Source organism: Aedes albopictus, chromosome 2 (assembly GCF_035046485.1).
Source record: "Aedes albopictus strain Foshan chromosome 2, AalbF5, whole genome shotgun sequence".
Taxonomy (NCBI): domain Eukaryota; kingdom Metazoa; phylum Arthropoda; class Insecta; order Diptera; family Culicidae; genus Aedes; species Aedes albopictus.
Genome location: NC_085137.1, coordinates 335,576,971 through 335,603,094, shown reverse-complemented (window position 1 = coordinate 335,603,094; position 26,124 = coordinate 335,576,971). Strand labels below are relative to the sequence as shown.

The following is a 26,124-nucleotide window of genomic DNA, read 5'->3' as shown; positions in this document are numbered from 1 at the left end:
AACCGGGTCCATCTAGGCAGTAATGTAACGATAGACGGGGATACTTTCGAGGTAGTGGAGGAATTCGTCTACCTCGAATCCTTATTGACAGCAGCCAACAATGCTAGCCGTGAAATAAAAAGGCGAACTATCAGTGGAAGTCGTGCCTACTACAAGCTACAAAGGAAGCTGTGGGCTAAAAAAATTATCCACGTACCATGTGCACCAAGTACAAAACGCTAATAAGACCGGTGGTCCTCTACGAACACGAGACATGTACTATGCCCGAGAAAAACCTGCAACCACTCGGAGTTTTCGAGCGACGCGTGCTAAGAACGGCATTCGGCAGTTTGCAGGAAAATGATGTGTGGCGGAGAAGGATGAACCACGAGCTTGCTGCACTCTACGGCGAACCCAGCATCCAGAAGGAGGCCAAAGTCGGAAGGATAAATATGGTGGGTAGGACATGTTGTAAGAATTCCAGACAACAACCCTGCAAAGTTGGTGTTCGCGACTGATCCGGTTAGCACAAGAAGGCGTGGATTGCAGAGAGCACGATAGGCGGACCGAGTGGAGCATGACTTGGCGAACATTGGGCTGACCGAGGATGGAGAGCGACAGCCACAAACCGAGTATTGTGGCCTAGATTGTGGCGTACTATGTAGATCTTGAGGAACCATCCATTAAGTGCATCATGATCCTAGGGAGGCAGGGTTTTTTCAAGTGTGAAAATCAATGTATTGAGTATAGGAAAAACACGTACAAAGGGGGATGGGGGGTTGTGAGGACCCATGTAGCCGAGGCGGTAAACGCACGGGTATTCAGCATGACCATGCTGAGGGTGACGGGTTCGATTCCCGGTCGGTCCAGGATCTTTTCGTAAAGGAAATTTCCTTGACTTCCTTGGGCATAGAGTATCTTCGTGCCTGCCACACGATATACACATGCAAAATGGTCATTGGCAGAGGAAGCTCTCAGTTAAAAACTGTGGAAGTGCTCATTGAACACTAAGCTGAGAAGCAGGCTTTGTCCCAGTGAGGACGTTACGCCAAGAAGAGAGAGAGAGGGGGTCGAAAATCCCCAATTTTAGCGTGACGTACTTTGTGGATGCTCCCTAAATGTGATATCAAGAAAATAAATGCATGTACGGAATGAGAAGGAGCCAAAAATTAGTTTTTGTTTTATAAAAAAGGTTAATGTAAACATGTTAAGTATGTAATACAGCAAAGCAAATTAAATGTGTATTAGAGATCTCAGTTTTCTATCGACCTGCAATTATTTTCTCATTAAATCTTATTTTGAATGGAGGGAAAATTATTATTTCCCTCCATAAAAAAAAAACAGAGGACGCCACTTTTTCGTGTAAACTCAGATATTCTAATTTTCTCTGCTGAAACTGGATTTTATATTAATGGTTTATATACTCCCTGAATCAAAATTGCAAAAGAGTTTGCATGTATCCCAGGTAACCAACAAGCAGTTGTAATGCGCCTTTTCAGAATGTCATTAAATGAAAATTAGCCGTGTATGCCCCTTAAGTGCTGCTTAAAAGCAGGTTTTGGCCCAATAAGGGTTGATTGAATGCTTATCCCTCAGACAATCGAAAAGAGAAACGAAAATATGTGTAGAATTGTACACATCTTCCCTCGCTCCTTTTCTATCGCCCTCCTGTTTCTCTTTTCTTCACTCTGCGTTTCAAAAAAGGTTAAAAGGTCAAAAATGTATGCAAATTTGGTTATACCGGACAGTGTTTTCTGCTTGAAGGCCCCAAAAAATCGTGCAGTAAAAATGCTACACAACAGCTGTCACATTTTTAGTAGCAGTTCAGTTGCTAATGGAATGTAGATATAATGCTGGAATATGGCTTGTTTAAATGCCTATTGGTTAACTGGGATGGGAATATTGAGGCTGTCTATTCTGCTCCGGGTGTCTATACTACCCCACCTACCCCTAAACCACAAATTATTCGATAAGTAAATCACTTAGCAACTAAAACACAAACGTCATGATCCTTGGTAATCAATCCGATTCCCTCAACACACATTTGTATTCCTAAACAAATTGGGATCTACCGAAAGCCTCCAGCCAACTCTTAATGAAAAGTGCCATAAAAAATTTAATTAAATTTCCAGCTCTCATCAATTTCAAACCCACCAACGACGAATGCATAACAAGTGCCGAATACGTTTTGCAACCGACATGTTTATTTCTAACGCCTTCGTCCGTTCATCTGAATACCTAGAGCTAGCCCACATCGGTGCATTCATCGGTAAAAGTCAAAAGGCTCATTACCTCTGCGATTGTTATTCAAATTATGCCGCTCTCCATAGAGGAAACTGGAACTGCAGGACGAATGACGAAAAGGACCCCTTTTGTCTTTTCGCATCACGGTGGCGATGGTGTGGTGGTGCGATTTTGTCTGGTTGGTTCAGCCTGAGCATGCCGTTAACCAGACCTGAACACCTCTCCCAGAGGGGTTGACATGGCCCGAAAGAATGAAGAACCGTTCCCAATTGGAATCGTTTGCATAAATTAAATTTTCCATGTTTGTTTCAGAAATGACAAAACATGAGATAATTTATAGGACAGGATTTTGAAGATTCCGGTGACGGGGAATATAATTATCATAAAACTAGTTAGCGATGATTTTCAGCTGTTGCCTGTTATGCTACTCAGCGTTCAAGTTCTATTACAAGAAATTCAAATGCATCGCGCCTTTTGTTATGCAATGCAACGTGAAAAACGAGGAATTCAAAACTGAATTCGGTTGAATTGGGCTATCTCATACCAACAGCCTCGACAGTTATCAGCTATCATCTGGCATGTGTTCATTTGCCATGTTTGCGTGATATAATATAATGCCAGTATAAATGATTATGTTTGCAGTTGGTAGCATTAACAAGTGAGCCGTCAACAGCAAAGTAAACATAGTCAGCCGACCAGTGAATAAAGAACTCAAGTGCTAGGAATCATAAAATGCTGTCCACCATATGGTAACTGTTTGGTATCAAATAAACATAAAAGTAAAAGTAAATATAAAGAATATAGGAAAAGTTACGGTCAGTTCTGGGTAACAAAATATTTAATTGAAACCCATATGTATCAACAAAAGTTATTAGGGGTTTTGAAAGAATACCTTGGTTTATTAAGTAGGCCGTTCTGCATATAAGATAAGCATTCTGAGCTCTAAAGAATCAATCAGTTAGTAATAAGAACGAGCATCGTCTTCGGCTAATAGTCCTACGGATTGAATATCACGGAAATTATATGAATATGCAATCGCACCTTCCGTCACAGTCTTCCTAATATCATTGCATTTTCTTGTTCCGTTTCCACGAACCTGTTAGTATAATCGATTAGCTTTCATCAAATTCTCGATTCTATACCATTACCCGGAAAACCATTACCCGGAAAACCAATACCCGGAATGCCATTTACCGGAAAACCATTTACCGGAATGTACCGTTTACCGGAAAGTACCATTTACCGGAATGTACCATATACCGGAATGTACTATTTACCGGATATATACTTACCCTCAAGTAACACACTTGTCACAGAAGAGTCACGGTGGCACAGCGTTTTGTTGCACAGAAGTCATTGCAACTTACTTCAAGCAATTACATAAGTATTTATATGTTAGAAGTAAGTCACAATATCTTCTACGCAACAAAACCTTGCGCTGCCGTGACTCTTCTGTGATGAGTGGGTTACTTGGGCCGTCTACCCCCGTTGGTTTGAATGCCACCTCATGCAAACTATCGGAATTCATTTTTAATTTGAACTTATAGCAACTCTGTGCATTTGATCAATTATTTGTTTTAATGATGTGCAGATTAGCGGGTTTCAAATTAAAAATTGCTCAGATTAGATGCGATCAAACCAACGGGGGTGGACGGTACTGAAATGTGCATGTCCAGAAAAAAAAGTTTATGAAAACTTTGCATGGTAGGGGCTATATACCACATGGTCTATATTAAGCTATGTACATAGTAACATAGTTCCTACTTCTGAAAGCCAATCCAGACAGAAGATTTAATTCTTAGTCCAACCGAGGATCATTCATCATAATCATCATAATCTGGATATAATAGAAGAACCCAATTATTATTAGGCTACATAGTGATCAGGCTAGAGCAAAGACTGAAAACGAGCATCGAAAGAACAGCCTGTTGCTAGAAGAAGAGCAAATATCTAAGAGTGAAATTTACAATTTGTTATTTAAACAATTCTGTAACAGGCTTAGTTCAAAGAACAATACATTGAATAAAGAAACATATCAGACAAAGTTAATAGTGTCGTAAATCAAGTTTGCAACGATGCAACTTGATGCAATTGAAGAAGGGCAAAACTTCTACCTAAAAAGCAGCAATTGCCAATAAACAACATGGTAACCAAACAGCTCTATAACAGTGTATGTCAAAAGAACAGCCTATGTTTTAAAGAAGGAAAAACACTAAATGGAATTAATAGATTGATCGCCAAGTAATTCTGTAACGTTACATCGTTAGAAAGAATAGCCTAAAAATTGAAGAAGGGCAAATCTCCTATACAGTAAAAAACCGACTGCCTATAAACTTCATAAATTAACCTAGAAGCAGAATCTGTGACGAAATGGAAGAAAATGTCATATGGAAAACTACAGTCTAAAAATGTTCATTCAGCCCAACGATGCTTGCTCTACTTTGCTAAGTGAACTGAACCGAGAATTTATTTTTAGTTATATAATCTTGAAACCATATTTAGAATATAGTTTAAAGGCTTGACTATCTTGAACTTGATCATCAACTGATAAGATTAATCGAAATAAGAAACAGAATATCAGATCAGGTTTAAAAACACCGAAACATTTTCTGTGACCTTAGGTTTTCCTAGGCCTTTCCGGGAAATAATTCATTTCGGGAAATGGGGCAGTTCGGAAAATGGTTTTCTGTGAAATGCATTGTTCCGGAAAATGTATTTCTGGGAAAAAAAAATTTGAACCTTACGACCATAACAGTAAACCTAGAAAGAACAGCCCATGTTAAAAGAAGGGCAAATATCTGCTGGAAATATTAGCAATCAGCACATTGTTTATAAACTCGTTGATGAACCACATGTATGTACACTACATGATAGCTCCTTCGGTCAACCAATTTACTGCTAATCATAATTTGGCGAAACTAGTGTGCAGCTAAATTACCGCGTCATGGTTTGGATCAAAACATAACCGGTGCAAAAGGCATGGGATCAAATGCCTGGATATCGCTGTGCAATCTGGAAACAAATTTCGGGAAAACAATCTTTTCCGATAAATGGTTTTCCGGTAAATGGTTCATTCCGGTAAATGGTACATTCCGGTAAATGATTCATTCCGGTAAATGGTCTTTCCGGTAAATGGTTTTCCGGTAAATGGTTCATTCCGGGTTTTGGTTTTCCGGTAAATGGCATTCCGGGTAATGGTTTTCCGGGTAATGTCGTAGAACCCAAATTCTCATAATATTCAAATTAATTAAGTATCGATTTGTACGGCTTAACCAGCCGAGTGGAAATTTAACTTAATTCCGAAAGCTAGACTTTACAAATACTGGCTTGAGTGAGAAATGGACAAATTGGCGTTCAATTTGCGAAAAAGTAAAACTTCCAATCGGGTGGTTAAGCCGCAAAAATCGATAAATAAATAATTTGATTATTTTATCGAGCAACGGACTCATGATCCGTAACCGGTCGTTTGAGAACGTCCCGACCCGTAGGAAGCTTTCTGCTCATCACGCAGTCTCTTTAACACACACGGAAAAAAAAACAGATTACCTAAAAAATACGTTAAAAGAACGCAAAAATAAGTACACCGCTTGAACTGGGCGGTGCCCAGAAGGCAGATAGGTCTGTATGCCGAAGGGTCGGCAGGTGGCTTGCCGGGTTTGGGCAGAAGGACCAATCTTTGCCTTTTCCACCTCTCCGGAAATTCGCATCTCTCTAGGCACATCTGCATAGCCAATCTGAACATGTCAGGGCTAGCATCTATGGCCGTCTTGATGGTTTCTGTCGGGATACCGACCAGAGCCGAAGTCTTGTTCAACTTAACCCGTAAACACCTGGGACGATCTTCTTTTGGAAGAACTGCAATATCTTCTTTGTTTTAAAACATTTTACCCTGGAGTCTTTTTTTAATTATCAAGGGGAATAGTTGTGCTAAGAAATGCAAGGTACCTTTCCTATTTGTACCTTCCCCCCTTTCGCTGGTAGCCGAAAATATGAGGCTATTTTTTGTATTTTTTATAAATTCAACATGTAGAATGCTCAAATTTCATCGTTTTGCTAATCATCAATTGTTTTGACTGATCCTTGACATGCAATGTATCACTACCCATCATAGTTCAAGTTTTCTTCCTAGAGCTATACTAAGGCCTCCAAAGTACTCCGAAGTTCGTGTCACAAATTCAACATTTTAAACCAAATTTTATATACGATGAATGATCACAGAACATATTCTACGGTACTTAAAAAGTCTCAAAGCAAAAAAAGCAAAAAAAGGGCCGCAAAAAAACTCATGGTGCATACATGTATTAAAGTGATCTAGGTCATCCAAACTACTCTGGAATTAATTTTCTTAAGATCTACAGGATCTACCATCATTTGTGTTCTTGGACAGAATTTAGTTACGTTTATGTCCATTAGACCTCGTATTGCTTTTTTTTTTTATTTATTTATTTATTTAAAGTGGATCTTTTAACTATTGTCATTCGGATCCACTCGTATTGCTAAGAGCAACTCAATATTGTGGTAGTTGGACATTCCGTGAAATACAAATGGCCTCCAATACACTTTGAAGGTTGGGTTACAATGTCTACATAGTGTATCAAGCTTTAATTGTGAAAAATATTCGTGGAATGTAGCCTATATTGCTGATAGAGCCTCAGTGCACAACTATAATGCTTTTGATACACTCATGGGATATTCACGGCGTTCCAAACTATTCTGGAATTAGGACCTTCAAGGTCTACAGGCTCTCTTCACTCTATTGACATAATTCTTTCACGATTGTGTCTGTTTCTCGGAAATATCTTCAGGAGCTATTGTGGAATTCCTCCTGGAGTTTCTCAGGAATAACCCCAGGATTTTTTCGAGAAATCTTGCAGAAGTTCCTCGGAATTTCTTCCGGGAGTCCCTCGAAAATTCCCCCAGGAGTTTCCCGAGGGTCCACGGGAGTTCGCCAAGGATTCTTTGAGAGTCCCAAAGGATTTCTCCAGGAGTTCCCAGAAAACTCCTTCAGGTAATTTTTCCAAAAGTTCCTCCAAAAATGTCTCCTGGGACTCCTCCAGGAAGTTTTCTTGGGATTCCTCTTGGCATTCCTCCAGAGATTTTTTTATTCTTCATTCACTTAAGGATAGACTTGTGAGAATCCCAAAATGGCCGACTTTGGCACCTACTCACGATTTTGAGAGCACAAATCTCTTCGTTAACAAAACCAGCGCACTTGATCTTCTTATTTTCAGCTTATTACAAGTGAGCAAGAATAGAATAATCAAATGCATCGTTGTGTGGAGCTTGCTTCTTGAGGTTTGTGCGTCTGAAGTTCTGTTGCACTGTTGAAGCGGGATTTCAAGACGTTTGTCCTTAACCTAATTTACAGCTCTTTTGTCCACTGGGACACTGCGTGAGCGATTCCAATGTGCACTTTCATTTTGTGTGGCGTCTAAATGTATTCTATTCTTTTTCTACTATATCGAACTGGTTGCCTTTGCACTGCTGTCACTTTTCTACCCTGTCCAATGAATGATGAACACGAGGATGTTGATGTGTGGCTCTTGTTCCTTTTCCAGTCCGATTGGGGGTCCATTATGAGTTGCCGTTAGCCGATATCCAGGTTTCCAGGTCCGTTGTAGCATATGTTCTGAAGAGGGTCAAGTGCCAGCCGTTCTCGGAGGGAAAAGCAACTGACGAATAAATGCAAGTGTCGGGGCTGTGATCGAACCCATGACCATTCACTTATAAAGGGAATGTGTGTAGCGACTACGCTACGGGCCCCGGCTTCCAGCGAATTTCTCCGGGTGATTTATCCACAACTTCCACAATTCATCAAGGGATTCCTTCAGAAATTCCTCCACAGTGTCCTCCAGATATCATTCCAGGATTTTTTCCAGGAATTCCTCCACAAATTCATCCCGAAATTCCTACAGGCCGTTTTTCAGGAACCCTCACAGTGATACCTCCTAAGATTTCTCAAATGACTCCTTTTGGAATTCCTTCAGGAATTGTCCAAGGGATTCCACCACGAATTCTTTCAGGGATGCCCCCAAAGATTCCTCCTGGATTCAACCAAGAAATCATCTAGGAACTCCTCGTGGAATTTCTCCATGAAATACTGAAGGGTCTCAGGTACAGGTCTACAGGTACCCCGCCAGGATTTTTTCTTCTTAGACTCCTCCAGCTGTTTCTCAGAGGATCCCTTCAGGAAACCAGGGATTTCTTCTGAGAATACCCCACAAAATCCCTCTGAAATTCCTCCAGGAATTGCATCAGTCACTCCTCAAGGAATTTCTTGGAGGAAAAGCCTACTTCGAAGACGATCAATGGTTTCAATGAGCAATGGTGATCGTCTTCGAAGTAGGTTCTAAATTCCGGAGTGCTAATTTTCGGAACGAGTTTCCCCCGATAGGGCATCCAATTTGGCTGCGATTGTGCGGGAAAATTCGAACCAAATCGACAGTTACAGGTTCTACCGAACCACACTGGACGAGAACACTGTAACTATTGAGTCCCTGAAGAAGGTCCCAAACGGACCGAAACGTCGGACAAAATAACATAAATAGTGTTTTATTTTTGTCAAGACTGACAAGCCACCACGAAACAGCACGTTATTGTCAGCCGTTAGCAAGGAACCGAGGTAGACGAATTCTTCTACCACCTCGAAAGTAGCCCCGTCTATCGTAACATTGCTGCCAAGGCTTGTCCTGTCTCGCTCAGTCCCACCTACCAGCATGTACTTTGTCTTAGCCGCATTCACCACCAGTCCGACCTTTGCTGCTTCACGTTTCAGGAGGGTGTACTGTTCTGCCACCGTTCCAAATGTTCTAGCAATAATATCCATGTCATCCGCAAAACAGACAAATTGGCTGGATTTCGTGAAGATCGTACCCCGGCTGTTGAGCCCATCTCGTCGCATAACACCTTCCAGGGCGATGTTGAATAGTAGGCAGGAAAGTCCATCACCTTGTCGTAGTCCCCGTCGAGATTCAAATGAACTGGATAGTTCACCCGAAATCCTTACGCTGTTCTGCACACCGTCCATCGCTGCTCTTATCAGTCTAGTCAGCTTCCCGGGAAAGCTGTTCTCGTCCATAATTTCCCATAGCTCTGTGCGGTCGATACTGTCGTATGCCGCTTTGAAGTCGATGAACAGGTGATGCGTTGGGACCTGGTATTCACGGAATTTCTGGAGGATTTACCGTACGGTGAAAATCTGGTCCATTGTCAACCGGCCGTCGATGAAACCGGCTTTGTAACTTCCCACGAACTCATTTACTTTAGGTGAAAGACGACGGAAGATGATCTGGGATAGCACTTTGTAGGCGGCATTCAAAATGGTGATCGCTCGAAAGTTCTCACACATTAACTTGTCGCCTTTCTTGTGGATGGGACAGATTATCCCTTCCTTCCACTCCTCCGGTAGCTGTTCGGTTTCCCAGATCTTGACTACTAACTGGTGCAGACAGGTGGCCAACTTTTCCGGGCCCATCTTGATGAGTTCTTCTGCGATACCGTCCTTACCAGCCGCTTTGTTGTTTTTGAGCTGGTGGATGACATCCTTAACTTCCCTCAGCGTGGGAACGAACACCTACAGGAACTATTATACAGGAATTCCTCTTGAAATTGTTCCGGGAAATACTCCAGAAACTCCAACAATAAATATTCCAGAAATTCTTCCATGAATAACTTACAATAATTCCTACAGGAAATGGTGTAGGAAATACAAAAGGAATTTCTTCAGGATTTCCTCCTGAAATTTCTTCAAGATATTCTTGAAGATAATCCAAAGAAATGTTTAGAGGAGTTCGTGTAGGAATTGTTGAAGTTACTTTTTTATTTATTTTCTGCAGGAATTTCTGCAGAAAATCTTGAAGTATTTCTTGTAGGAATTCATGGATTACTTTTTGGAGGAGTTTCCAAAATAATTCCTGGAGGTATTTCTGGAGGAATTGCGAGAATATTTCCGGGAGGAGTTCCGGGATAAATTCCTAAAGTATTTCCCAGAACAAATCCTGGAAGAATTCCATATATATATGGATTCCAACAGGAAATGCTGTAAAAATTACAACACGAATTCCTCCACAAATTTCTCCAAGAATTGTTCCAGCAAATCCTTCATGAATTACTCAAGGAAATCATATACGATTTCCTTGAGTAATTCATGAAGGATTTGCTGGAACAATTCTTGGAGAAATTTGTGGAGGAATTCGTGTTGTAATTTTTACAGCATTTCCTGTTGGAATTTCTGCAGTTATTCCTGAAGGAATAACTGGAGGAATTTCTGGAATGTTTCTTGTAGGAAAACCAGGAGTATTTCCCGGAAAAATTCCTAGAAAATTCCTGAAATAACTCCTTCAGGAATTCCTAGAGTAATTCCTGGAGAAATTTCTGTAGGAATTTCTGAAGAAATTTCTGGAGGAAATCCAGCAGTAGCTCCTGAAGGAATTCCTGGAGTACTTGCTGGAGGAATTTCTGGAACATATCCAAGATTATATCCTGGAAGAATTCCTGGAGGAATTCCTGAAGTAATCCCTGTACTTGCTGGTGTAGTTTCAGGAATACATCTTGGAAGAATTCATGGAGGAATTCCTGGAGGAATCCTAGGAGGAATTCGTGAAGGAATCCATTAAGGAATTCCTAGATGAGTGACTGATGGGATTCCTGCAAGAATTTATGAAGAATTTTGTGGGGTATTCCCTGGAGGAATTCCTGGTGGAATTGCTGATGGAATCCCCTGCGGAACAGCTGGAGTAATCCTAGAAAGATTTCCTGGTGGAATTACGGGATGAATTGCTTCAGGATTTCATGGAGAAATACCAGGAGCAATCACTAGATGATTTGTTGGTTGAATCCTGAAGGAATCTCTTATGACATCCCTGAAAGAATTCGTTGTTTAATCCCCCGGACAGTTACTGGAGGAATTCCAAATGGAATTCTATGACGAATTTCGGAAGGAATCACTATGAGGAAACCTGAAAGAACCCTTGTAGGAATTACTTGAGGAATTTCGGGATGAACTTGTGGAGGAATTCCTAGAAGAATAGCTGGAGGACACTCTGCCGCAATTCTGCAAAGTGACGTAAGCGCCATTCAAAATTTCGATATTTTTTGGTATATTATATGTAATATCTGGGGTAAAAATAACACTGTGGTATTCCTACTGTATAAGAATGCAAGATCTAATCGTAATGTATCATCTATGGAAAGAAATTTGGAGGATAAGCAAGAGTTTTATGCATAATAACCAAAAAATGGACCAAAACTGTCAACGTCGCTTACGTCACTTTGCAGAATTGCAGCAGACTGTCGAGGAATTTCTGAAGGAATTCCTTGATGAATTCTTAGATGAATTAGCAGTTAATGGATAAATTATCCTGAGAAATTCTCAGGAGGAATTCCAAGAAGAATCAACGAAAAACTTCCTGGAGGAATCCCAGCAGAAATTTCTGGAGGAACTCTTGGAAAAATTACATGGAGGAGATGACAGGGAATTCCGGAAGAAATTCTTGGGGACTCCCGAGGAATCCTCGGGGAACTCCCGTGGAATCCTCGGAAAACTTTTGGAGGAATTCCCGAGGAACTCCCGGAAGAATTCCCGATGAATTCCTGCAATTTTTTTCAAAAGATTCCTGGAGTAATTCCTGAGGAACTCCAGGAGGAATTCCACAACCGCTCTTGAGGAAATTTCTGAGAAACTCCTGGGAAATTCGTGGAGCATTTCATGGGAAGTCCTGGACGAATTCTCGAAGAGCTTGCAGAGCTTGAAAGTTTCAGTTCCAGAACAGTTTTGATGACTTAGATCACCAAGTGAATGTTGTAAAACAAGTTATCATTGCACTCTGAGGCTCTAAGTGGCGTAGGTTATATTCCGCGAGCGTTCGTTATAATAAAAATATCCAAAGATTTACAGATATGTATTGCAACCCAAACTTCTGAATATTTTGGTGCGCATTTGTGTACCAGTGTACACCAAAATAACAAAACACATAGCGATACTCGTAATATTATGAGGTGCAACAGACACAATCGTGAAAGAATTATGTCGATAGAGTGAAGAGAAACAAGGGTAGAGCCTGTGGATCTTGAAGGTCCTAATTCAGAATAGTTTGGAAAACCTGTAATATCCCATAAATGTACCAAAAGCATAATAGTTGTGCACTGAGGCTCCATCAACAGTATAGACTACATTCCACGAATATTTTTTACAATTTAAGCTTGATACATTATGTAGATATTGTAACCCAAACTTCAAAGTGTATTGGAGGCCATTTGTATTTCACAGAATGTCCAACTACCACAATATTGAGTTGCTCTTGGCAATACGAGGTCTAATGAACATCAACGTAACTAAATTTCTTGAACAGAGTAAACACAAATGATGACAAATCCTGTAGATCTTAAGAAAATTAATTCCAGAGTAGTTTGGATGCCTAGATCACCTAATACATGTACCATGAGTTCTCTAGCGGTGCTTTGAAGCTTTTTGAGTACCGTAAACTATGTTCTGTGATCATTCACCGTGTAAAAAATTTGGTTCAAAATGTTGAATTTATGACACAAACTTCGGAGTACTTTGGAGAGGATGAAAACTTGGAGGCTCTGAGATGAAAACTTGAACAGACTATGATGGGTAGTGATACATTGCATGTCAAGGATCAGTAGCAAAACGATGAAATTTGAGCAAAAACATGTAGAATTTATAAAAAATACAAAAATGCCACGTATTTTCGGCTACCAGCGAAAGGGGGAGAGGTACCATGCATTTCATAGCACAACTATTCCCCTTGACTATTAAAAAAATCCGGGGTAAAATGTTTTAAAACAAAGAAGATATTGCATTTCTACCAAAAGTAGATCGTCCTGGATGTTTACGGGTTAAGCGACTCTGCTATGGCGATGAACTCGTCGTTCGCCACCGGGGTGACCTCACTTTGGCCGGTTTGGCCCATAGGGTACGGGGGCCCATGGTCTTATTTCGTGGCGCGGGAACAACGTCTCTAAAATGTTGTGCAGCATCTCGGGAGAGCGTTCTGGAGGTGCTGAAGCGCCCTTTATTTTGGCCAAGACTACTCTGTAGGCATCACGCCAGGGGGTCGTGTTGGCCCGCCCGCTTACGCACCTTAATCTCTTTAGGAACGTTCATAAATTACGTCACGCAAAAAATTGCTCAATTTCAACCCCCCCTCCCCTCTATGTCACGCTTTTTGTATAAGATCTCTAAAATTTTTGGATGGATTGTCACAGAGCCCAGCCTCTTGCGTTTATCGTGTGGTTACCCCCCTCAATCACCCAGTCGTTAAAGTCCCCACGGGACTCAATCTCACAATTGAATTTGATAGCGAATCTAGCATAGAAAAAAGTCTAGGAAATTTCCATTACGAAAAGTTTTTGGAGCGACCGGGAAACGAACCCATCACCTTAAGCATGGCCTTGCTGAAAACACTCGAGTTTACCGCTTTGATTACATAAACTTCCTGAGCCCCAGGGATAGGGTGCGACTCAAAACTCTTTGCGTGCCGCACACTCTGCTACGAGACAGCACAACAAACTAGAAGGAGACGAGTACGCGCAATCGGTTGTGTGTTGCTCGCTTACTTTGCCGCGCGCTGGAGCTCTCCTGTCTCTCACGCACTGTCGTATGCACCAAGGTTTTTATATAATGGAAGGTTAAGCAGGTCGTTTAGTTTGTGGGGAAAAGCAGAGGAAGCCAAATTTCAAAGGAATTTGCTGAGGGGGGGTGTTTGTTTTCAGAATTTCTCACGGTGAAAAAATAATGGCTGCTCAGGCAGTTGTGACATCTAAGACTACCTTAGAATATGTAAATACCTTGGTATGCACTCTCTCGGTGCTTGTCTCCGTGCTTTGCACTTGGCTTGATACTACGCATGATTGGAAAAATTTCGAATCAAACGACCCATCACTTGTCAGCCCTTGACAAGCTTAACAACTTTGCCGAAAACACAAACTCTTCAATTAATTTATTAATTGATTTTTTCTGTTTGGAGACAAGCACAGTCCCAAGCACCGCGCATTACTCCCTGCGCCGTAGAGCTAGTGCTGCGATTGTCTCTCGCACAATTACGAAAGCTCTCACTCATACGTCTCTTGTCTCTCGGCAAAACGGGAGACGAGCACTTGCGATTGTGTGAAACACACGCCTTTTTCGCACCGCACGGTGCATGCCGCCAATCCCTGCTGAGCCCCCCTCCCTTTAACACCCCTGAAATCCCCTGAAATCCCCTGAAATCCCATGGAATCCCCAAAAGCGCCTCTGTAACCCCCTGAACTCCTCTAAAATTCTTAATAAGGGTAATACATTTATTGCACTTTGTACTTCGGAATGAATTTTAACACACTTTTACTAAAAAGATGATTCGTAACACCAACAACTCACACTAACTACGAATGATAGGTTATACTCCCGAATATAAGAACCCTCGCTAATAAAAATAGATATTGATACAACTTAAGAGTAACCCCTGCAAGGCGGTCCGATTGAATCAATTGCTTTTGATGTATTGTTCTATCTCGTGTCGAATCAGACCTATTCCGGAGCATTTTTTATGCCACAACCTTAACCCGATCTGACCGAGCGCAAACTAGGCCGTTTGGAGAGCAAAAGAGTTGGAAGAGTTCAAAAGGCGGTGCACCGATTCGTTCCCGAAACAAGTTTGCAACTTTTCGTGATGCGCCAATTTCATGACGATTTTTAGCAATAATTTATCGAACGGTAAAAATCAAACATGCCGCTGGTAGAACGAATTTTATTTGATTTTATGATCGTTCCGGTTGTGGATCGCTTTGACGAAATTTTGGTGATAAATTGATGTTAACTCCTTCCCTTACTGGTGAGCAGATGTTCCATCTGCCAGAAATGTTTTCGAAGCTACTGTTTGGATGTGTTTTGTATATCAGATCTCTTACATTCCACGAATGCGGAAGTGTAGTTTGAATATAAGGACAATGTTGGTCGTATTTATAATGTTTCGGGTTTTCTTGAAAAGCCTGTAATTAGCATAACAAAAAACAGTTCAGCGGCATCAGCACTTAGATGAACTCTCTTTGACAATAATTACTTCCTTATCCTTTTTACACCCCTTATGCATCCCTTCACAGCAACGTTAGTCAGCAACTTTTCGATTTGGTTTGTCACCTTCCGCAAAAAGTGTGTTTCTTTCCTCCTCCTAGGCTGCATTATTTCCACCGGTCCAACAGACACGTGTGCGTGTGCAACCGGTGAACTATACGATTATCATTGTTGCTGCTATACTCCTCAACGCTGGTACGGATTGCCACCCCTCGCATTTCGACAGCTCACGCTTGGCTGCACTCTTTGAAGTGATCGTCAATAAAAATCACCACTCCGCACGTGTCCCTGTTTAATCACGTCCGATTGTCTACCTGATGCGAGGGACAGTAATTTTTTTCTGTTTTGCTTCCAAAAGCAAACTTACACCTTTACTTTCAATCTAAGAAGGGATCAACATCACTTCCGGGTATAAGGGCATCTTTGACACAGTGCCAAAGTGATTGAATCAAAGCAAGAAAAGATAATTCCTACTGAGAAATGGGCGTTAATCCTTTTTCGTGAAGAATGAAAGTGTACTTCAAATTTGTCACTCCTGTTAAAGCGATGTTAATGATAATCTGCCTTTGGGGAAATATTCTTAAGTGGTTTTCATGCTGTTTTCGAAAAAAAAACTAAATCTTTCAAGCAATTCACAACCACATTACTTTGATTTTAGTTCAAAACAACCCGATGATTACGAGAAATCGTAAATATCATTGTACGAATATCAAAATATTTAAAAACATGATGTGTTGTAAAATAGACTGTTCAAGCCCGTATTTGAATTAAAGAATTAAAGAGTTCTCTTTGACGTTGTTTCCACTTTTGGTGGGTTGGGACAAAGTTGTCCTTGCGCCAAGTGATCTTACCATTGAGGGGCCCAGAATCAAAGGAGCGTTAGTGACCATTTTGTCGATTTTCAGCTGAGCATACCAACAAATTCTTCAGGTTTCAAGCTTTCAGGAACTTTTTTAAGATTATTTTTACGATGATTAGAAAAAATACTATAAATCGTAGAAAATTGGGTCCATTTTCAAACTCCATACATTTTGTATGGGATGAAAAATTGGGGAAAAACTTTAAACTTCATTTACTCCAAAGTGGGTTTTTGTCACTTACACCCCTTTTCTAACCCCCTCAATTGGTTGTGACTTTCCATATAGGACATTTTCAACAAAATTCCCTTCTCGGGATGAGTGGACATCTGGTTATCTGGAGACGGCAACGTATGTTACACTGATGGCTCCCTTCTCGATGGTCGAACAGGTGCTGGTGGCCACTCTCGTGAGCTATAAAGCTACATCAGTCTTACTCACTTGTGCAATCAGCACTTTAGCAGCACGTAATGGGCAAAGTCATATACTGCTGTTCAGATAGCCAGACTGCTATTAAAGCACTTGCTTTGGCCAACTCTAGGTCCAACTTAGTTATCGCTTGTCGGAGCTGAATTCAGCAAACGCTGTTCACATTGTAATGGCCAGGTACCCATCGCTGAAAATGATTTGACGTTTCCATCGCTGAAAATGATTTGACTGATGATTTAGCTCGCACTGGAGTATCACATGACTTCATTGGCCCTGAGCCAGCTATTCCGATATCAAGTGTTGGGTAAAGCTTCAGATTCACATCTGGACTGCCACTCAGCACAAACAATATTGGAATAGTTTGGAGTCATGTCGTCAAACAAAATTGTATTGTATTGAGCCATCTCCAGGGGTGGCGAAGTATCTAACAAATCTGACCAAGCAGAATTGCAGCATGCTGGTTAAAGCATTGACTGGCCACTGTCGACTCAGCTATCATATGGCGAATATTCAGCAACCTCATACATTTGTATGTGATAGCTGTGAATCCGATTATGGAACTGCGTATCATCTGATATGCAACTGTCCATTTTTTGCGCAACTGCGTTTAAGAGTACTCGGTAAACACTTATTAAGTGAAACTGACTTGAGAAATCTGAATCTTCAGGATGTTCTGTTGTTCTTGACCCGCTGTGGTACGTTTATGCGTGTATGACGATCTTATTCCCTTACCTGTCCTTTTCCCTTTCCCATCCTTTTTTCCTTCCCTTCTCCCTCATATAAATGATGAATAGGTTCGTATTCATGGCGATGGCACAAATTTCCGAAATGGAGGAAAACGTGCCTCTGGAGCCCACCTACTGATACCAGTGTCTGAAATCTTGGTTTCCAGGGATCGAACACGGGAATTTACTCTGTATGCTGGCCCTTATGCCTTAAGCCTAGGCCTCGCACTCTGAAACGAGAAAAAAGTGCAATCACAGAAAAACAAATGTCGCCCTCCACTCGCTTACTATCGAACACCTTTGTAACGGTTAATTCAAATATTCGGTAGTTGGTCAATTGACCAGTCGCGGCGTTGGTATCGTTTTCGTTCCTGTTTGACGTTTGCACACTACCGCCACCTAGTGGTGGTCCGGCCACGTATAGTACGACTAGCATTGGGTCCCTGCGTTTTCGTAACGATGTTTTTAAATTAATTTTGTTCGAAGTGTTACGACTGTTTCTCTGTGGGGTAATGATCTCTTCCCTAAATACTAAACAATATACTAAAAAATATATAATATATTGTATCAAAACTATGCAAATAATTATTACGAGTTGCAAGCAATCTCGCGGTTCACATCAGAACGAACTCACCAAATTCATCATCTTGAGTTCGCAAATCGCCAATTACGATAATGGATTACATGCTCCAGTGGTCATCCAAATTGTTCTTCTCCGAATTAAGCTGAGAAAATGTTGCAGCTATTATGTATTCCTACACCGAGGTAGCAAATAGAATACTTGCACAACAGAGATTCTTCATCAAACTGTCCACCACACTATCTTGAGCACTTACGTCAGATTCTAAATCGTTTCAGTCCCTTTTTCTTCTGCACAAATCGTTTAACAAGTTTTCCTCAACTCGCGCACTTCTTAACCCTAAAAGGGATACCTTCATAGCCTCAGTTTTGTCACCTCGCTGAGTGTGTTCCATCAAAGACGAGCTGTGAAAGGCGCCTGGGGTCCAATGAACCCCAGGTATCCCTTTTAGGGTTAAGAAGGAACGACTATGTTTTCTGATTTTTCGACGCTTTTCCCACCGCTTTAACCAGCTATGTGTAAGATTTAAACTTTCTTCATATTTGTAAACCACGTTTCATCTTTTTTCACAAATCAATATGCACTACCGAGGATTCAAAAAACGCACACTTATTCCAAAACTTCCAACTTCCATTGCCTTTTGGTGCCTTCAGCTTTTGTACGGCAGAATTCAAGTTTAGCATGACAGCTAATTTGGAAACCTGTTTCCTCTCAATGATTGCTTCCTAACCTTTTTTAGAACCGATCGGACTCAATCTATCATTTTTGAGATTAGCAAAGCCATCTTAACTAGGAAACCTTGACCCATACGGACCGGAACATCAGAAAAAAAACATAAACTACCCAGGTAACCAATAAGCACAGTGCTTCCCAAACTGTGCGCCGCGGCGCCCTGGTGCGCCGTGAACATTTCGCTGGTGCGCCGCAGGCTCTTGAGGCAATACAGAATGAAAAACAAATCAATAAAGGAACGTATTTTTTTAGTTTGATAGGATAGAACTTGGAAGTGTTGCTTCAGGGTATTTATACAAAATGTATCCCAATCTTCGAATATTCTATGGAATTTCTAGTATCCTCCTAAAACATTTGATTTTGAACAATCTTTTAAATTTGAGGAATTTTGAGAAATTATTGTTAAGATTTTAAAATAGATAGGTACCGTCATGCGGGGCTACTTTTGAAATACGGGGCTACTTTGGACACTTTTGAATATGGATTTTTTGAATTTGAAATATCGTTCAAATCTGTTTGATGTCTTTGGGACTATTATGACGCAATATTTTCCCCTTCATTTGGTTGAAATTGTTTTTCAAACAAACTCTTTATTGCTTGTCAGGAGGCGAAAAAACATCGAATGAATCATAAAAATATACGTTACGTATCAGAACATTTGCTCTGTAAGCATTGTTTCTGCAGTTCATAAATTTCAAAGGGTTGCTCAATTCGTGCAAGAAGTATCGACGTAGCATATACAATCGAATATTTATATGGATACACAATATAAATGACCGTTTCACCTAAATAAAGGAATGATGGCCCCCAGACAGCCTTTAAGTCTATATTAAAATATCACGCTGCTCATAATACCAAAGGTAGCACAGAACCACCTAAAAACGCATATATTTATTGAAATCATGTATGATATAGTATACAACAGTATTGGTACAAAGTAGAATTCTAAATAAACCCGGAATTTTAACTGCAGTTTTGTTTTAATTATGAATGTCCAAAGTAGCCCCCCTCTGGTTCTATATGATATGTCTCCGATTGATGTATGGACAACTTTTTTGTTTATGGATGGATTTAGTTCAAATTTTGCATGCATCCTACATACATACTCACAATTATTATGTGTAAAAATTGTGGAAATACATTCACTACTCTGGAAGTTATAATGTCATAAAGTTGAAAAACCATTAAAAAGTGTATAAAGAAGCCCCGCACGACGGTAATTGAATTTTCGATATTTGCTTTAGCTGAGTTTTCGATTCTATCAACAGCTTGATTTCAAAAATATTATAAGAGTTCTGTCCAAAACAATTTCTGTCAGTCTCCCGGTCTTTGAGTTTTTAACTAGTTTTCGGGACGACATGTTTTACTAACGTCACTGAATACTTCTACAAATTGTTGATTTCGTGCTACTAGCTCACATTTCCACGAGACTCTGACATTTTTTATAAATTTTGTGCACCAAACACACTCCTGAAAGTTTATCAACTTTTTCAATGGTAGTTCAAAGATAGTCATCCAAAACTCTAATCAAAGATAGCCCTAAAAGCTTTCCTCAACACATAATGATTAAACGCATGGTAATAAATAGTCCTTAACATTATATTTTTTTATCATAGTTTGCTGAAATTTTCCACACCACATTATTAACTAATTATCTTTGAAGGTTTTGTAATTCCCGCAGAAACCTAAGGTTTTCAAAAAAATCTGTGGAATCATTTCAATTCACTCGGAACTATCAAAGTATTTTACTGTTATTGGTTAAATTATTTGGAGTCAGTAGCTTGCTTTAGATGTATGTACATAGAAGTTTTAGTCATATTTGACTAGTCAGTGCGATAAATAAATATGACATTTGAAATCAAACAAATATTTATGAAATCCTTAAAAAAACATGTTGAGAAACTCGAATTTCCATTTTGAGAAAAAGAGAAGAACCAGCCAAGGGCTGAAAGTCTCTTAAATAAAGACAAATCAATCAATTTTGAGAAAACATAGAACTGAAAATTCTTCACAATTTTGCATTTAAAATTTTGAGCTGGAGTTTTTTTTTAATTCTCTATTAAAAGATGTTAGTGTGCCGCGGAATTTTCAAAAATTTCAAAAGGCGCCGCGATAGCAAAAAGTTTGGGAACCTCTGAATAAGCAGTTAAAATGGCATTAATTCGGCACTATATGAGCCTTTACAGCAGGTCATAAAATGCTAATCTGCCGTATATGTGCCATTAGTGTTAACTAAATGCAGATTTTGATCCGATATACGATATAGATCAGATAAAGCGCGTTGGATTTTGTGATCTATTTAAGGCATGAGTATTACACCGGCAATTGCATCGTTATGCTATGAGCTCGGCAGGTGTTGACAATAAAATCGATAGTAGAAAACCAACCATGTAATTAATTTGCCAATATATGTTTTCCCACTGATTTTATTCGTTGTTACATATGATTGACTGGACATGGGCATGATGATGACTTCTACAGCCGTGGCACGTAAATTAGAAAGTGGCAATGTGTTGTGATTTTAGCACAGACAAACAGACGTAACACTCTGATGATTCCCATCGTACATCGATTTAACGGTCTATTTAAAAAAAATGATAGTTGGCCACATGGTCATCCGTGGCGCTTATATTGTTTTTGTTCGAGTTTGACGTTTATCCACTACCGCCACCTAGTTGATGGTCGGTCAAACTCAGTCATTTTAGCATTGGGCGAACATGTTACCGTGACTATGATGTGAATCGAAAAATGTTCGAAGTGTTACGTCTGTTTGTCTGTGTTTCATGGCAATAAAGTAGTTGACCTAAATATACCGTGCATTTGAAATGCTACGAAACAGCTGTCAGATTTTAAGTAGCATTTTAATTGTTAATATAGGGCAATTTAGCAGTCGAACTGCTATCATACGGCAGTAAGCAGGCCGAATGCAGATATAAAACAGAAATACAGCTTATTCAAATGATTATTGGTTACCTGGGTAGTGTTTTAGATTTCACCAAAAGACTGCAACGCCAATATTTCGAAGCAAAATCATCCCAGTCGTATTCCCAACCAAGTATAAATAAAGTGCATTCTTCAACATAAATTTAATCCACAATGATGGACATGGTGAAAAAAATCATACTATCTGCGCTATTATAACAACTTTCTAAAAAGAAACTTATCTTGTTTATATTCAACCTCTATGTCGTTACACACCTTATTCGAAAATAACTAGAGTATTGATAATCTTATAAAGCATTGGGCTCCCATTTACATCCTACTCAAATCAAAGAATAAAAGGGCTGTTTGTTTTGTTTCTTGTTTAAGTCAGCACGCATGAAAACAGGGCCCATATAGCCGAGGCGGTAAACGCACGGGTATTCAGCATGACCATGCTGAGGGTGACGGGTTCGATTCCCGGTCGGTCCAGGATCTTTTCGTAAAGGAAATTTCCTTGACTTCCTTGGGCATAGAGTATCTTCGTGCCTGCCACACGATATACGCATGCAAAATGGTCATTGGCAGAGGAAGCTCTCAGTTAATAACTGTGGAAGTGCTCATAGAACACTAAGCTGAGAAGCAGGCTTTGTCCCAATGAGGACGTTACGCCAAGAAGAGAGAGAGAGAGAGAGCATGAAAACAAAAAGAACGAAATGAATCAGTACCGTAATCGCTTGTTTTCGGATAAGATTAATTTGGGAGTATGAGACTACTATTGGTACTCGCACCTTACATTTAAAGTTGTATTCCTGACATCGATGTCATGTTAAATTTGCATCGTTATCCATCGTTATTTTGTTTTTATCTTTAGTATTGGCAACCAAAAATTGACCTTGGAACATTTCAATGAAGTTCAACTATTTTAACTCAATAAAATTATGGTTATTATTTGTTAATCAAATGCACTGAACAACCAACCAAGGCTGCTTAACTTTGAACTATGTGAACAGACCTTATTCTTGCCACGCAAGTTGAATTGCAAGTTAAATTTCAAAAATCTATAAAGAACGCTTTCAATTTAAAACTGTGAAAAAATAACAAAAAGTAATCACGAGAGTAAACGTTATGTTGAAGTGTATAAAACAATTTTATCACTACAAATTGCTATTCAAAGCAGTTATCGGTAGAAAATTATCACTTTAAGAGACATCCACCTAGCCCCTATCTTTATATAATCATGGATCACACTCCAATAAACACTAACATTTCGCATCCTACCCCAATATCTATTCAATAACACCCTCAACTGCAAACTTCCCCACCCCAGACGGAATTCACTCAGCAAAATCCCAGCATGACCAGCTTGAGCCTTTTTCTTCATCCCCCTACAACCAACAGCGCGCGTTACGATCCCGGTCGACAGCAGTCATTGAATGTGCAGTGCAAGATTCTTTTGATGAATGACTTGAATGCCCCCGGTGCGGCGCCCAGACGAACCTTACTTCCACTCGAAGAGCTGCCTCATGATTATTAGCATTCAAGAGCAGAAGCATCATAACGAAATTCTGCTCACCACCCAATTGGTCGAAATTAGATTGCGCTTCCGAAGAAAAACAAACGCCACCACGCTTCTTCTTGGCGGCTCGTGCACTTTACCCTGGGCCGACGACCGCGCGCCGCCGCCGGTTGCATGCAGTGCAGAGCTGGGAATGAAGAGGGAGTGCAACCCTCGGAAGTGCGACTCGAACCATTTGGGTGAATGTGCTGGAAAGGGAGAAAAGAGGGAAAATCGGTTAGAGAGTACGAGAAGGGACGAAATGTAAAAGAGAGTGTAAATCAGCGAACAGGAATCCTCCAGGGAGTCCTGACGGTAGATCCTTTCTATATCATTCGGAGTGAGCGTTGAGCAGGAGTTAGTTGGTGTTTGATAGCGGCAGAGATTAGATCGAACGAGACGAGGCGTAGTTTCGTGCGTGTGCGCAGTGGATTAGGATCTACGGATTATGGATAATTTGCAGTGACTCAGGCGATAATTAGTGAGTGAAGATAGATTGAAGATCTCAGAATGTCGTCGTATTGTGGATTCGATGAAACATCTTTCGACGACTTCGCGGATTACACATCTGAAGATAGTGGTTTCGAAAAAAGTTTGGAATCTAATGGTGAACTATCGTTTAGCTTTGCTTCGAGAAAGTTAGATTTTGAAACCGTAGCGCCATGTGTTCAGCCGCCTGCTCCGCGAAAACGTGGACGAAAGTCGTTGAAGGAGAAAAGCCTAGAGCAGACGTCGGCCGAGTTCCATCCCAGTTTAGGAGTTCAAACCTCGACACCAACCAAACCATCAACTGCCGCCAATAAAGATCAGAAACCTAAACGGAAGTATGCAATGGGGAAGAGCCGTATCACCAGAAACCGAAGTCCCACTCAAGTCGTCAAGATCAAACGGTTTCGTCGATTGAAAGCGAACGATCGGGAGCGAAATCGAATGCACACCTTGAACGAAGCTTTGGAGAGACTACGGCTCACTCTGCCGACATTCCCCGAGGATACCAAACTGACCAAGATAGAGACACTACGATTCGCTTATAATTACATATTTTCACTAGTTCAGGTACTTGAACTGGACGAGGAAGTTCATCTGGATTTGGAGAAGCTTCAGAGTTTAACGCTGAGTGGTGAAAGGATCAACAAGCAACTGTTCGACGCCATGTTCATCAATCCTCCGCCACACTTCATGGAGTCCGGATTTGGATGCAGCGAGTTCTACAGCAGCATGCAGCAGTATGGCATAACCATGAGCAACCCCCAAAGCTACGATCATCCTAGCTTCTCCAAGCAAAACTATCAAATGTTCCGAGGTGCCTTCGACGCGGCCTACAATAGTCATAAGCAACCTTACCTCAATCAAACATATCCCCCATCTACACCGAACTATCAGCAACATCAATCCCCGCTGAATTCAGGATTCTACCAGCATCAGTCAACGGTTAATCCAGCGGACGTGTGTGGTGGTCCCTCGTATCAAATGACTCCGAATTCTGCGCATCAATCACCTCAGCAGCAAGCGATGCACTTCGGTAGCAGTTTCTACAGTCAAACCCCACCCTGGACCGAAACATCTTCGGGCTACAACGAACCGACGGGATTTCACGTGGCAGAAACAACCAGCAGGAAACCCGGAGAAATCTATCCGGTGCCGTTGTAGCTTAGGAACTGTTATGCTTTTTGGAATTGGTTGTATGTTTGAACACGCAAAGTTAACAAGTTAAAAGTGCATAATTGTAAACTCTGGTGATAAATCATTCTCAAGTAGGTGAACTAGTGAATTGCATATTTGGACAAATAGCTGAATAAGTGATCTTCAAATCATGCATGTTTCGCATTTTTTTCTAATCCAAGTGAAAAGTGCAAAACGTAACGATTTGTTAGGAAAACATAGATTTTAAGAAAACGTTCCCATCTTTTACGATAATAGTAGTACAACATTTGAATGTGATTTAAGAAGAGAATAACTTTGATTGCTCTTTATCAAACAAAAACTCTCTATTTCATTCAAATTCGAACCAAGAATGCCTTCGACTTTGAATGTTGAACTGGGTTGTAGAATACGATCACGATGAAAAATATCAGTGATAAACGCAAAGAGTGAATTTGCAACGATAGCAGCATATAGTACCACGATTTAGTTCATATTTTTTTTGTTGCTATCTCAAATTATATTACTGGCACAAAATACTAGTAAAACTGAAACTAATTTCAAACGAAACGCAGAGGTTTTCGTTGATTTCATGTAATGAAGTTATCAATTTGTTTGAAGGCGGTAACGGTTAGTATGAAGATGCTTTTGAAGACATTACGATCCTTGGAAAAATATTCCGTTACACACCACCTAGTGATGCTAAATTTCACATTTAAATTTTGGAAAAGATCTGCGGGATTTTCAGATTTACTTTTTTAACTGAAATCATACATAAATTATTGAGGGATCGCCTTTATGTGTCCTTCAGGTGAAATTCTACATATGTAATCGAGTTAGGTTATATTTAACTCAAATCTCAACAGCTGAGCATTTGGTATCTTTTAACCAATATTCTGAAAACCGAATTTTGGTAAAACACCTTCGTTCATCTAACTTTGACGAAGCTCGGTATCTTTTATGCGTAATATTGAGTTTTCTGGACAAATATGTATCTGATATTGGCAAAGTTTTATCGTAAGTCCATGAGCTAAAATTTGGATATTTGGAAAAAAAAAACTCAGGGGAAACTGTCCGATGAAATTTTGGAAAAATCTCTTGAAAAAATTCTCGAAGGACTTAATGATCTCAGTGAAAATCGTCAAGTTAGTTAATTTCTGAATTGATATGTTCCTGAATGAAATTTAAGTATCTTATGGCGGTGTTTTTCTAAGAAATTTAAAGATCTGATGCGGATCTTCAGAGTGTGGCAAAATGACTGGAATTATTTAAAAATTGTCTTGTTATTAATCCAAGAGTTTCTTTAAAACTTTCAATATTATCTAACACATTCCACCAAAATCACTCTGAAAAAATCGAAAAAATGTACAACTTCCAAAGGTTCCGTT

The 26,124-nt window shown here is 40.2% G+C and overlaps 1 protein-coding gene across 1 annotated transcript; it reads left to right on the top strand.

Moving 5' to 3' along the window:
* Window positions 1-23,287: 23,287 nt before the first annotated feature.
* On the top strand, window positions 23,288-25,146 carry LOC115267506 (basic helix-loop-helix neural transcription factor TAP). The gene has a single exon (XM_062848879.1). It carries the CDS (start codon window positions 23,606-23,608, stop codon window positions 24,743-24,745), a length of 1,140 nt encoding a protein of 379 aa, XP_062704863.1. The 5' UTR covers window positions 23,288-23,605; the 3' UTR covers window positions 24,746-25,146.
* Window positions 25,147-26,124: the final 978 nt, after the last annotated feature.